General features: G+C 38.1%; 1 protein-coding gene across 6 annotated transcripts in view; it reads right to left on the bottom strand.

Moving 5' to 3' along the window:
• Positions 1-14,667, bottom strand: part of LOC106944913 (cAMP-specific 3',5'-cyclic phosphodiesterase 4C) — a 126,668-nt gene that overhangs the window by 38,501 nt on the left and 73,500 nt on the right. Inside the window, exon 1 of one of the 6 annotated variants that reach the window (XM_015028240.1) lies at positions 10,223-11,340. The exons of 4 other annotated variants lie outside the window; for them this stretch is intronic. In XM_015028240.1, the coding sequence (XP_014883726.1) occupies positions 10,223-10,473 (251 nt within the window). In that variant the 5' untranslated portion in view covers positions 10,474-11,340. Of the gene's footprint in view, positions 1-10,222; positions 11,341-14,667 lie in introns of those variants that run through there. One more of the 6 variants, XM_015028242.1, reaches the window with a different exon arrangement.

Consider the following 14,667-nt stretch of genomic DNA (forward strand, 5'->3'; position numbering starts at 1 on the left):
AATTTTACAGGTCTGTGAAAAACTGGAGGGATTTATTGATATAATTTGGATTATAGAGGGCCACCTAAAAAGCTGCTGTGGGCCACTTTTGGCCCCCGGGCCTCGAGTTTGACACACATGCTCTAAATCTTACATATAAAAGGTTGCTGTTTGTGGATTTGACTCAGTGGAGCTGTAGAGGTTAAACTTTTTGGAGTTTGCCTCAAAGGTTGATTTGCTCCTCAGGATGGGTATCGATCATATCTGCAGCGATTAGCTCTGCGCCTCCAGCGAGGCAGGAATCCATACAGTGGCTGATCAGCATTAACATCATTAGATTCTGGTTGAAAGGGGTAACGCACCAGGACAAACCACTCACACACACACACACGCACTCAGAGAGAAGCAGTGTGTGTGTAATTACAGGCCCCAGCAGCAGAGATCTAGATTTGGCTCTCGCATCGACCCAAAAATCAAACAACCCGGCATCACACTGGTACACAACTGGAAAGGCTCGTTTGGGCCAACAACACACACTCAAACACACGCACAGACTCACATAGACGCAGCGTCTTTGCCCAGCAACAGGACCAGCTCAGAGCGCTCCTCTAATCATGCACATATGGCACTAATTGGAGGCGTTCAGCGCAGGGTGATCGAGGCTGGAGGTGAGGAACGAGTGCGCCACTTCCTTCCCTAATTAGTTCAGAAGCAGCCAATCACATCTCTGATCAGCAGGACACGACAAGATGCAGACAATGTCGGCATGGAGGGGTCTCATATGTGCTTATGTGATTTCATCATGTTAGGAACTGAGGTTCACCGTCATGACTGACTCTAACTGACTAAATCAGTGTTGAATTCAACAAAATGCTGGCTGAATCTGCAAAGAAAGGAATCAGGCTAAAGTTAAATAAATAACTGTCACTCAGCACTTACAGACATTCTGCTCTGAATATGGTCTAAACAAAGTTTTGAATGAAAACTTTTTTAGGGAAAAAGCAAAAGCAACAAAGAATCAATCACCAACCATACAGATGCATCTTTAAACACAAAACAGGAAAGAAAGAAACGTATATAAAGTTTGTACTGAGTAAATATTTAGCTCATTATATGATCTGTCAGACAATATGAACATTTATAGACGGTGTAGTTTAATGTGCGCACAAGATAATATGTTGAGGAAATGCAAAAAGGAAATATTAGATGAGAAAATAAACCAATGTATGATTAAAAAGTAAGAGTAAATTTATCACCCCACTTCCAAAGTAAAAACGTTTCTGTACTTTTTCCTGCTACAATTCTTTGGTTCAATCATATGCAGGTTTTTTGTTTTGTTTTTTCTCTCTTTTAATATATTTAAAAATAAAAAGAAGGATTGCAAATTGTTATTAAGTTGTTAGATGGGAATATATATTGCTTGTTGTTGTATGAAGTGCAATATCAATAAAACAGTAAGACTAAATAAAAAACCTTATTTAATAGATACAGAATATGAAAAATAGGAACATATATTTAAATAAAAAACAAATTAAATTAAAAAAATCAATAATAGTGTTGAAAATGAAATCAGATAATTTTTCTCAGGCTTATCTACTATTATTTTTCTCTCTGCAGAAACAGGAAGTTCAGTAAATCCTGCCATAATCCAGCCTGAACCGCCAAATATAAAAAAATACTTCTTAAAATCTCATTACCATAAATACCAAAACATTTTCATCCATCAGTCCATCCAGGTCTAGGGAAAAGACTCACTTCTGGCATTAGAGGAACTACTCTATGATTTTATACCAAACAGGAGGAAGTACAGTGAAAGAAATGAAGTTTAGTAAAACAAAAAATGTAATAAAAAAAGAATTAAACATATTTGTCTTTTTGTCAGAAGGATATAAAGCACACAGTGCAGGACCAGATTGGGACTTCATCCTGCATCAGTTCTGATCCAAGTTACTTTGGATGAAGTCCAGTTTCTTAACTCAATACTTTGTTCATTCAGTCCTAACAGACTGTCCACAAAATGCTCCCAAAATCAGCAAACTTTACATAAAACGATTCAAATAAAACCAAGAAAGCAGAAACATAAATATGATTTTGTACTTCAAGTAAAAAGACCTGCAGCAGAGACACAAAGCCCCACTTATTAATATTACTTTTCACTTTAGTTCATTTAAGTTTTCACAATATAACAAAATAGAAAAAAACTAAAACATCAGTCCTTACATGCCTTCAAAAAACAAAGAAAACGTGTATTATCAAAACTCCCACCTACACTTTCCATCGTAAGTTGGGAATTCACTATACAACTTTAAATAATTTTCCTCATCATCAATGGAAACTGCAGGAACTTCCATCATATATAATAAACTCGGTCTCTATCATTTAAACGATGCAAGGACTTATATTTATGTTTCGACAAAAACTGAACAGTTCCCTCAGTTCCCCGGTTCCTACCTGGCGTCCCGTTGTGTATGCGGACCCCTCACGACTACGTCGGTGATGAAATTCACCTGTGACTGACAGCGTGGGAGCGGGCCACATGTGGACGCCTTGCTTAATCGCTCATCAAAACTCGGCGCTTCTCGCCTGCTGCTCCCCGGGTAGAAAATGAGAGAACAAGGCTGCTTTGCTGGGCGCTAATTTGCCCCAGAGTGGATCATCATTCCTGGAGTTGCAGAGATGTCAGGATAACACTCCAGTCCACTCTTCCATCAGCAATACCCAACAGCACAGTGACAGAAACACAATAACGCTCGTCTGCTGACGTCAGTTAGAGTTTCGTGGCTTGTCACTGAAATGTCAATCGACCCGCTGCCTCGCAGGCCTGAAATTATTCCCGGCCCAACGCTCCGCTCGCTGCAGTTTTGTTTTTACACCATAGCAGAGACCAAAAAGTTTTACAAAATTGATGCCATATGAATTAAATCAAAAAGAAACCAGCTGGCTCGGCTTGTGGGATTTCTGTTGAGACGTGTTTGTTTGTAGGACCGGAGGAGAAAGACTCCGGGGGGAAACTCTGCGGTTCTGCAGGATGAGGCTCTAACTGCGAATTGGAAATGATTTGGGAGCGAGGCCAGGGAACAGCCATTGTCACGTCAATATTTCCCGTCAGCCGTCACCTCGGGTCAAAAACCCGGAACGGACGGGTGGCTTCACAGAAAAAAGAAAACAGCAGATAGGGTCTTTGTGGGTTTAAGATCATGTCTGCTTAAAGAGGAAACTGAAGGGATTCGTGGCATCGGAGTGGAGAAGAATAACAACAGTTTACAGTAAGAGAGCCAAATAGAAAGGAGGCAGCAGTAAATAACTCCAACAGGGAACACCAAGTGCCGCTCACTGTTTAATTTCTAAGCTGTGAACACAACTAATTACAGTTTGTTGACATGCATATTGAATATAAATGACCCGACTATGTATGGAAAAGATGTTTGAGGCTGAGGTGAAAACTGTGAGGTCATTTCTAAAACCTTCTGGGTTTGACAGAGCTCAGAAATGCAATATTTGAACAAATTGTGAGTCATTATACTTGAAGAAGCAGCAGGTGAGTTTCTTTAAAAATTAAAATATATAAATGAATCTACTTCTATCATTAGTTGATGCAATAATTACAGCCACAAAAAAGATTTCCAGAAGACCTGAGAACAAATTACACTGAGAGATTATTAAAAATCTAGACTTTAAATTGAGCATATTTTGTCCGTAAATATAAAGAAATATTGTTTGCAGCAAGGCATAATTCAGTCCAGCATTTGCACAAATATTTAAAAGAAAAATGAATAACATTCATTTCTTTGTGGCTTTTGTTTCAAACAATAAAATGACAAAAAATGTGCTTAGTCTCACTTTTTCCAAACCAACCTGACATAAGGTCAGGTTGGTTTGCATGTTTTTTCTTTTCCAAAATGTGAAATCTTGATTTGAAAACTGCAAACATGAACTCAGATCATCCAAGCATAAATGTTTAATTGATGATCAGCGAACACAAAACAAAAAGAAGGAATCTGTAAGCGGAAAAATACTTTTTCCCAGTACTGCATCTTTTTGGTGCAGAAACTGGACTGACATGAGCCAGATATGAGCTATTAAATCACTCCCGCAGAAAATTCGTCACAGGAGCTGCAGGGAATCTGCCTGCACTTCGAGAATATATGAGAGAGCAGCAAGAGCTGCAGAGAGATGATGATAATCAGAGATGACTCATCATCTCAGAGCACGACTTCGTCTGCCGACGTGACTCCACCTTCCCACACCACCGACAGGTTTGACTTTTGACCTCATGTAGACTTCTTGTGTGTCAGGTTGTGGCATGTTGGCAAGCGGTGAAGCTCTCAGAGGGCGGGGCGACCTGCTGCGTCAGTGTCAAAGGTCAGCTTTCCTTTCTCTGCTGCTGCAAGGGTCAAAAGATCTCAGGTGAGAGTCGGTGTCAGTCAAACCAGACGTGGCTCCACATTTATCTGTCATTTTGGTCATGAAAGATGAGATCATTTCACTTCCTCGTGGTTAAGCTCCTTATGTGAGGAGGAGTTGTTGCAAAGTATGCAAGAAACTACATTAGTTGAATACATTAAAAGATGCAATTAAACAAATAATTCAGTTCCTTTCATGAATAATAAGATAAACTTTTTCTTGCCTAAAATGCAGTAACAGCATTCCTTTAGTAGATGGTGGATCATTTGTAGCAAAGGATGAATCTGCAGCTAAAAAAAATATATTTCTAACATCAACATGTGAAAAGTCCAGCTGTTTCTGTTTGACTTAACATCAGCACAGTGTATCGCTGATCTGCTGACTGTTTTATGGTTAACCGGTGAATAACTTGATGCTCAATAGACGACTTTTTTTTTTTTTTTTTTTACATAATGTTAACCAATTGAAGCCACTTGTGGAGTTCTCAGTAGAGAATATTTACAGAAAAATAAGTTTTTTTAATCTTCAATGAAAAAAGAATCTATTTTTTAATAAAATGTTGGCTTTGTTACCGCTCTGAATGTGTTGTTCTTTCAGCAACTTGCCTTTTTTCAGTCTGTTTACTTCACTTAATGATTAATTAATTAGTAAATTAGTTGACAATTATTTCAATAATTGATTCATCATGATTCATCGTTTCAGTCCTAACTGACGTTAATTTTTGCACCTTGATCGACTGATCTTTTCAATCTCATAACCTGTCAATCAACAGATTGCACTTTGATTTACTTCCTCTGAGTTTAATAAAAAAAAAACTGGGTTTATCTTAATTCCTTCATTTTACATTAGATCAAACTCTTCCTACACACCTGGAAAGTATTAAACTGAATTAATTAATTAAAATCAGAAATTGGATTCCTTTCCATTTTGCAGAGTGATATTACCGCTACCATAAGAAATACACTTGAAACCTTTTTACACGTTTTTACCCTGAATGTGTGCGCTGCTGTAAATCTGTACAAGCAGCCAAAAAGCAACAGCTTCTATACGTAAACATAAAATTGGACGACCTTTTAACAACCCTACGCTTTGCATGAGAGAAATAAACCATCAACTGCATAGCTGCCATGACGTTTGCAGAGAAAAGCCCTAACACAACATAAATCACCACGACTTTCTCAGAAACAGCAGCGCTGAACGCCTCAGACTGAGATATCAGCTGCAGGAGGAGCAGCAGCTTCACTGCCTCGCTTCTGTCAACCTACACTTTAAGAGCAAAAGTCAAAAACACGAAACTGCTTGTTCCCAGGAAGACGAGCTCCTCCTGACTGCGTGAGTCAGAGTCTAGTTATCATGGGGAATCCCTGCTGAGAGATTAATCACAACGTAATGAGCAACTCTGAGTCTGACTTCAGTCTTTATCATCATCGCTGAGGAGACACGTCCGCAAGTAAAAAGAGCAATCAGAGGCAGAAACGGGAGAAAATGTGAGTTACAGACGTGGATAAAAGTAGTGCTACTTCTCTGGTTATAAACAAAAAACCCACAATAGTCACTGAAATAACTTGGAGCTGACAAAAGTAATGATGAAGAAAAATTTACTGGAAAATAATCAATGAAATGAGATTTTAACAAATTCCAAATACTGAACTTCTTAATTCGAAGAAAGTGCTACAACTGCTAAGAAAAAAACAAACAAAAAATAAATAATATTGTTATTCCTGACTGACTAAAACAGGAAATATTTAGCAGAGTAAAAAGGCTCCTGTATGCATCATTTTATAGCGTATCTAAGCATCTTTCTGTAAGTTACTTTGTCCTTTTAATTTAGTTTCCGCAAAAAGGCAAAAAAAGAGAGAATAAATGTATAGTAAAAAAGTAGCTGTAAATAAAAAATAATTAATAGATAACTGTAAAACTTGAAAAATAAAAATTAAGTTAATTAACAAAATAATATTAGAAATAAAATAATGTTAAATTAATGGAGTTGAAAATGATTATTGTCACACTGCATAATCAAGTATGTTGGGAAAATTATTATTATTATCATTGAATGCATTATTTGGCACATTTATTACTTTATCAAGCTATTTATTTATTTATTTATTTATTTATTTATTTATTTATTTATTTATTTATTTATTTATTTATCACCAATTTTGGCAGGACTGAGCTTCCGTAAGGTCAGTAATGAAATAAAGGCAGCTTTTGAAATCATTACAGACAACCTACATTGTTGATTTTCCCTGTAATAATTGAAAAAAAAAAAAAAACTTTAAAAATCGTTATATTTACGATTTTCTGAAAGAACAAAGTGACTTTAGGTTTAGAACAAAAGTCAGAGAAGAAAAGTTCAATCTCAGAGCAACAATGAAATTTCTGAAATAAAAAGAAGAAATGCAAACATTTATGTTTTTGATGACAAATCTCACTAACTTATGAATTATCCTGTTTAACATTGAAGGCAAACACATCAGCTGAACTCTTAGAGGTACTTTCAGGTACAAACATCTGTTCTTCCCACAATAACTATCGAAAACATCAGCTCCAGTTTGAAAAAGGAGAATTTAAAAGTCACGTAGGCGAATAATTAGCTACTAATCATCCTTTTCCACACAGTCAACGGCCCCTTTAACTAAATAAGAAGCAAAATGACGTGTTCCCCTTTTCTGAAAATGTAGGAAAAGATTGCATGAATCACTTCAAACAGACTCTCCTGCTCTTTCTGCTTCGACTTCATCATTAGATACGTGTGGTAAATCCATCGTACCTATAAATATGTTCAGCTCAGCATTCGTTTGCAGCGTGCCCTTGATTTTTTCCCCTTTTATTACAGGGTTGACATTATAAAGTCACTTTGATCCTTTCCCCACCTCCCCGCTGATGGCGTCATTACTTTCTGGAAGGTCAGCCGCACAGTCAGTGTTTCCTTCTGTGACTCGTAAGGAGGCAGACAAACATCTGGTCCCAGTAACGTGTCGTCATCCCGCAATCACTGACAACAACTTTAGTTTCAGTTTGCCCACCATGTGCTTCTAATATACAGTAAAAACCTTCAGGAATTTCAACTTTTAGTTCCTGATTTACAGTTTTCATTTGGAGCTCTAAAATAGGAACTTTGATTCTAGTTTCTTTTGTGGGACTGTAATAAATACCTTTTTGAGGAGGTAGTAAGTTTTACCTCCTTGTCGGAGTTTTCATAAACAACATGATGTTTAAATTAAATGGCAAAAATAAGGGATTACTCGGTTCTGATGTATTTGGGAGAGTTTGGGAAACTCTTTGGAAATCATCACCTCTATAACTTATTTACTGACTCTTATTCCTCTCAGCAAAATTAAAGAGGCATGTGAATCTGATTTAAGATGTAATGCAGATCAATAAAAACTCTACACTGTTTCCCAAAGCTGCGGTCAAAACGCCACTGTGGGAAAAAACAGGAAAAAAGCACTGTGGGAAAAAACAGGAAAAAAGAATCAGACGGATTTTTAATCGCACAGGTTTGACATCATGCTTGCAAAACAGATTGTTAGGTTTTAAAAAGTCATATTCTAACACAGATTACATTTTTACTTTCACAACACTGCAGAAATAATGTTCATAAAAGGCTGAGCAGTTAAACAGGAAACAGTTTGTGAAGTTCACAGATGAAGTGTCGGAGATCAAACTGATTCTTCATTAAATGTGGAGTCCCACAAGGTTCCATGTTCGGATCTAAACCCTTTAAAATTTACGTTATCATCTGTCAGGTATAACGTAAAATAAATTAGAAATGAAATATCTTGATGGACTAAAATATAGAATAATTTGGATCAGGAGTTTAAAAAGTTATAAAACTATTTAGATGCACTGAATTTATGAACTAATGTTTTAGATATTTATATTAATTCTGTTATACTGTAATATGAAAGTTTAATTTCTTCTTTCTCCTCATGAAATGGTGAAAAGTTTTAAAACTTGTTTTAATTTTACGATAAAGAGTAAATACTGATATGCCTTATTGAAATTAATAAAATAAGAGATGAAAAGAGCATGAATGACATCATCCTGAGGGAGAATGTGATAATATCCTTGTTAAATTGTCAGTAATCGTCACATCAGTCCAAATGATTCACCGCTTCGCCACTGGAACAGACCAAAACGACGTGATTCAACCGGCCTTTTCCACAGAAAACTCGCACAGAAACTCTGTTCTTCCTGTGGAAACTCGAGAAGTAAAACCATCCACAGGAGCTGCTGGTCGTCTGTTCTTACTTTATCCATCACTCATCCACAAAACAGGACAAGAATGACCAATTACGTCTGGAGAGAGCATCTTCAGGGTTTACCTTCCTCTATCCAGGATCTGTAGAGCTTTAGAGTCAGGAAAAGAGCAGCTAATCTCACACATGCTGGACACAAACGTTTAAGTGCTACAAAGTGTTTTTAGTAAAAACCAGTCACTACGGAGAGTTTAAACTTCCTCCAAGCTGTCTCTTTGATGGCCTGACTTGTCAGCTACTTTACTGCCCTCTTCTGTCGTTTTCTTTATCTAAAAGAAAAATCATTGGACATGAACATTTCTACTGAAAGTGCTTTAAGCTGAAGTCAAATTCCTTGCTTGTGCAGAAAATCTTGATTCTGATTCTCTACAGTTCATTTGACTCCACTGGTTTCTCGGATCAGCCCTGTTTTTTAACTGTAGTCCACAAATTATCATCATGTTGGAGATTCAGAAGCTTAACGTCAACCTGATTTATCCACTCTGAACGTGTCATGTTTGAGATCTCTGACCCAAAAACCTCCTTTTTCATTACTTTATCCGCTGGAAGAAGTGCAGCCGAACAGCATAATGCTGCCACCACCATGATGAACAAACCAGGGAAGATTTTGACCTTGCTTATGGTCATAGTACATTTGAAATACAACAACTTGCAAGCAACTTTCCAACAAAATATTGGAGCTTGTTTTTAAGTCAATAAAAATAAGCAACTGATTTAAAAAAAAAAAAAAGATTAAAAGCCCCAAAGTAATATGATATTCACGTCAGTGATAAAAGCATTTAGACTTGTGATGGGCTATGTGGGTCAAAACCCTGGAAGTTTCTGCAAGGCTGTGATTAAGCGCATGAAAAGGTAACAGGAGCCGAGAGTCGATGCTCCATCCGGATTTTTAGGAAATCAAATTAAAGCAATCTGACCTCAGTTTAAACCCGACAGATTCAAAGACTTGTGAGGGTAAAACATCCAGAATATCTACGGCTGGCGCAAAAGTAACGTCAGTGCTGAACAGAAATAATTCAGAGATAAGTGTCGAAAAAACAATAGCAGCCGTTTCTGAAGCGAGAGTCGATGTGAGAGTTTGATTCTGGTTGCATTTTATTTGGATTAGGATTCATGCTTCTACTATTTGAGAATGTGCTTAAAAAAGCTTGAAAAAAAATCTAAGTACTTTGCGGAATAAAAAAAACTTAATTTTCACAATACAACATCACAGTCAGTTTCAATAAATTGGAAGATTTGTCAAATTAAAAGTATATTTTAAAATATTCTGGTCAGAAAAGCATCGTAATATAAACTGACATGAAGCCTTAAAAACAGTAGATGGTGTGTAATTAATCTATAAAATGTTTTGTCACATTTACTGAAATAAATCAACTTATAACTTATATAACAATGTAGAAATCTTCCCTGAGTGGATGACCTAAAATAAACCTTAGTTCATGTTTTTACGCCAAAGACTCACATCTTTCTCCTCATATAAATTAATATAATTTGTGCAAAAACCAGCTTTCCATTGTGTAGCAACACTCTGAAGTTGTGTAACAACTACATCTGGACTGATGTCATATCGGTCTTACCGCCTACGCTTCTGGACGATGTCTATGGGCCGGTTGACGGCGCACGGTGACCCGCAGATGTTCCCGCTCCGCACTTTGAAGCAGCGATCCTGGACCGAGGGCGCCAGGTACATACAGTTAGTCGGTAAACTCATCTCTGTGATTCCTGTGAGTTGCCCCTCTGCTTCGGTTTCCACTAATTGTCCTCTTCCTCCAGCGAGCGTTCCTCTGCTCCTCGGCTCCTGACGTCTCTCTGCTCCCCTCTGCAACATGTCTCCAGTGAGACGCGGGCGGACGGAGGGAAGCCCTCCACGGCGCGGTTCGGGGGCATGACTCCAGTCCGGGGAAAGGGAGCGACAGGGAACGAAAGCAGGGTGGGATTCAAAGAGTTATTTCCTCCATGGCATGCTGCTGTTTCATGTGGTGAAACAGAAGCAACCGGCTCCGAATCCACATGGACAAGTTGAGAGCTGAACTCTCCTTGTAATCCCTCCCTTCACGGCTCACTCGCTGTGGCTCTTTCTGGGTGCCTCCTCCTTCCAGGCTTAAAAAAACAAACAAATGCATGTACAGTATGTGTGGCGAGAGACGAGAGCAGCCTTCAGCTGGATTTGCTGCACCATGTGTGTGCAGAAGGTGAATACTCTGTGATGTTTGAACTCTGCTACACGCAGGCGGTTTTGTCTGGGGCTCAACAAAGACACACACCTCTCAGAAATCGGAAAACCAGATCTTTTTCTGATCCCTCTTCGGTGTGGAAGTTGTTACTGCAAGAGGAAGAGTCGGATTAGAAAGCTGCAGTATCAGAAGGATGTTTGCTTCTTCGTCTTTTGTACTTTTGAAGTCTTCTGCCACAAAAAACATGTATCACAACTCAAATCTGGAATACTGACTAGGCTTGGTTCCAGCTCTGGTTGGTTCTGTTTTCCTCCGTTTTTTTTTTTTTTTTTTTTTTTTTTTCCCTGGAAAGGAAATTTTTAAATTTTTTTGATCTGATTCTCCCTTCCAACAATCTTAACGACGCTCCGACTACCGGGATGGTTCTAACAATAGTGCTAAAGGTGACCTAATATGATTCCTTTAACGGGTTAAGATCGGCCTACGGGCGATACAAAATATGTTCATTACATTTCCTTCATTTCCTTCTTAGACAATGATATTTCAGTCTGCTCAGTTCTGTCTATTTGAGCACTTTTTAGAATGAGCTGTTTTAAGGTGTCTTGTCACTTTAAATCCAAATCAGCTGCTGCTGGCCACGCCTCCCAACTCAACGTTTAAACTCACACGTGAAAACGGCTGCAAGGAGATGCACAATTATACAACCTTACATCTTTGAAAAGCAGAAGTGGCACCTCCTGCACAACCAACAAGAATGCAGCAAGTGGTTTCTGAATGGTAAGTCAACAACTGAACATGTGTCTTTTCCAGCAGCCATTGTACAGCGCATACAGCAGTAAAACCAGCTGAATGGGTTACCTAGCAACCCAAGTTGAGCTTAGGTTGCTAGGTAATGGGCAATGCCTGCCAATTTGTGACATTACAGGTCATTTTAGAGACACCAGAAAACTTTAACCTATTGCCAAAAACAACTGGATGGGTTGTTCTGCTTGTAAACACAATAGAAACCCAAATGGAAGTACAAAAACGTGCAAAATGTGAATTTTGCATAACACATCTCCTTTAAAATTCAACTGACAACTTTAAAATCCTGCCATGTGAACCAACTAAATCAACCAATCAGAGATGGGCTTTGGGAGATAAGTAACTACATCACATTACACAGCCAATTTAAGTTTTTATACTAATTTATTTTGCTACATTAATTAAACTACCCCATGAAGAATCTGCTTCGCCTCAAGTTTTGTAACATTTAATAAATCTAGTAAAGAAAACCACAGGTTTACACTTAAAATTTTAACACAACCCCTGTTTAGTTAACTTCAAAGACAGCAAAAGTTCACCTGGAAGGCGAGACGACACACGCTTCAGTGTTCGGTAACGGCAGCAGTGGGATTGCTTTCACCACAGGGACCGATTGGACTTACTGGAACCCACTGATGTCACAAAGTGGCAAGCTCCCCCACTGTCAACACTGCAGGCAAATATTTGTCTTCTGAGACAGCAAGAGATGGACGTGTTGGCAGTCACAAGCGGGAGTGGAGGTGGACGGCAATGACAGACCATTTAAATAAATAATTGTGGAGTCTAACCAGATGGGCTGATGTGGCGCTGACAGAGGAGCAGAGGCAGGGATTTCACTTTGAAGACCTCTCCACACCAGCATGGATATTTAGAAAAACTGCACATTTTTTGTTGAGTTTGCACCAAAGTGGGGTTTTAAAGACCATTTGAGGTCCATGGAAAACATGCAGGATAGTAGTCAATGTTTCCAAGAATTGATCATTGAGGAAACGAAGCACAGCATGTCATCACAAGAACCTCATGCCAGTGGTGGTGGAGGGTTGATGAGATGGGCTTGTTTTTGTGAGGGTTTGGTTTTTATGGGTATTGATTTAGGTTTCTGTGTTCAGTTGGTTCTCTGTGTTGCCCCGTCTGCTCCTCGATTGTCCCTCGTTTCCCCTGATTACCTTGTGTATTTAATCCCACCTGTGCTCCCTGCTCCTGGTCGAATCCTCGTTGTTTCCTTGTCAGGTTCTTGTCAGTAGTTGTAGTCATTAGTTTGTTGTCACTACTGTCTGTTCAGGTAGGAGTTTACCAGTTGCTACCAGAGTTAGGGCCTCTGCCGCTGCCCACCTGTGCTGCCTGGATTTTTGTACGCTGACATTTTCATTAAACTGATCTTTTTCCTTCTCAGCTGGGATCCTCCGCATTTATCCTCACCAACCCGCAAATCGTGACAGTGTTGTAGACCTGGGCACCTCAGAGTCAACCATGAACTCTTCTGTTTATCAGAATATTTGAGAATCAAATGTAATGCCAGTAAATCTGTAAATAGTACCAAACAGACCAAACCACTATCAGAATAAATGCAAACTCAAATGCCAGAGTTTTGACTAATATTGCACCTCGTTGTTTCAGCTCCCACGCTGCATTTCCTTTGAATGTTTCAGGTATGTTCTGCAAACAAAAGTATAAGCAAACAGGAAATTTTCTGAGAATAAATTGCAGTGGCATTAAACAGTAAAATTTATAAACACTGAATCATAAACAGATGGGGATGTAAATGGAAAAGCCTGCGACACTGTTTCCAAAATATAAAACATTAAAATATAAACGACATTCGAGAATTTTCAACATTTACCTCCAAATTTTTTTAAAATACTACAAACAATACTACCAAAGCTACCATTTCCTTCTTAAATTTCTACAACAATATTGCATAACATTCTGATTATATCTAACTAACTTCATGAATCTTATATTATTTCTGTCCCAATTAAATTAAAAGTCACAGATGCCTGTGTTAACAGGGTTACATCACTTGGCCTGCTGCTACACTAACGGCTCCGTTGTTCAAAACTATGAGAAAAAAATCTAGTCCTTCTGCCAGCATGTTTCAGAAGAGAAAAAAAATTAGTTTCTGTCATTCCAGCATATTAAATTATTACCAGACCAGACCACTGACCTCTAGTTCACCGCATTTGCATGTCTATACAGCATAATGATACAATTTCCTCATTTCTGAAAAATTAGAAGCAATGTGTTGTGCTATTAGTAACCATAAACAGGTTCACTGCAAAAACACACAATCTTACCAAGTATTTTTGTCTTTTTCTGATGCAAAATTAACTTACTTATCACCAAGAAATAGGAGCTTGTTTAAAATCCATAATTCTTGAATACTGAGTACTGGTTTCACTGGCAGATTATTTCACCTCTAACATGGGGAAAATTTATTTTTATAAGTGAAATAATCTGCCAGTGGAATTAATACTTTCTAAATCTATTCTAAGAAATTATTAACATTTACTAACTCTTATATCTTGCTGAAAAGTCACTTTTAAGTTAGTTTTGTCTTATTTCAATTGTACTAAGATATTTGCACTAGAAACTAGTACTTTTTTTTTCCAGTATTGCTGAAGCAAATCATGAGTGTAATCACTTCTTTGCTTATATTAAGTGGAACCATGAGCTAAAATCCACCATGGAAACTGAAAATGAATTTTAATGATGTTTTAAAATAATAACAACAAAACTGACATGGGAAAGCAAGAGATCAATCCAGCACTTATGAGCAAAAACACGTCAAAAACATCCAATTCCCCTCCAGCTGCTGCAGATTGAAGCAGAGTTGTGTGTGATCCAGATTTGTTTTCTCATCTAAAGAGTTGGCCCTGTTGAATTTGCATGGCTTGATGAAAGGCTCCCTGTCATAATGTTTCCTCAGGAGCATGAGTAACACAATACTGCAGAACATCCCGTCCTGTTTATCAGCCTCCTGGCAGGAAAAGCACTAAAACCTCACACCTTTTATTAAAGGTAAACAGAACATAGAGCTAAAACAG

Source organism: Poecilia latipinna, unplaced genomic scaffold, assembly GCF_001443285.1.
Source record: "Poecilia latipinna isolate Pla-1442-1.1 unplaced genomic scaffold, P_latipinna-1.0 Scaffold118, whole genome shotgun sequence".
In the NCBI taxonomy this organism is placed as follows: domain Eukaryota; kingdom Metazoa; phylum Chordata; class Actinopteri; order Cyprinodontiformes; family Poeciliidae; genus Poecilia; species Poecilia latipinna.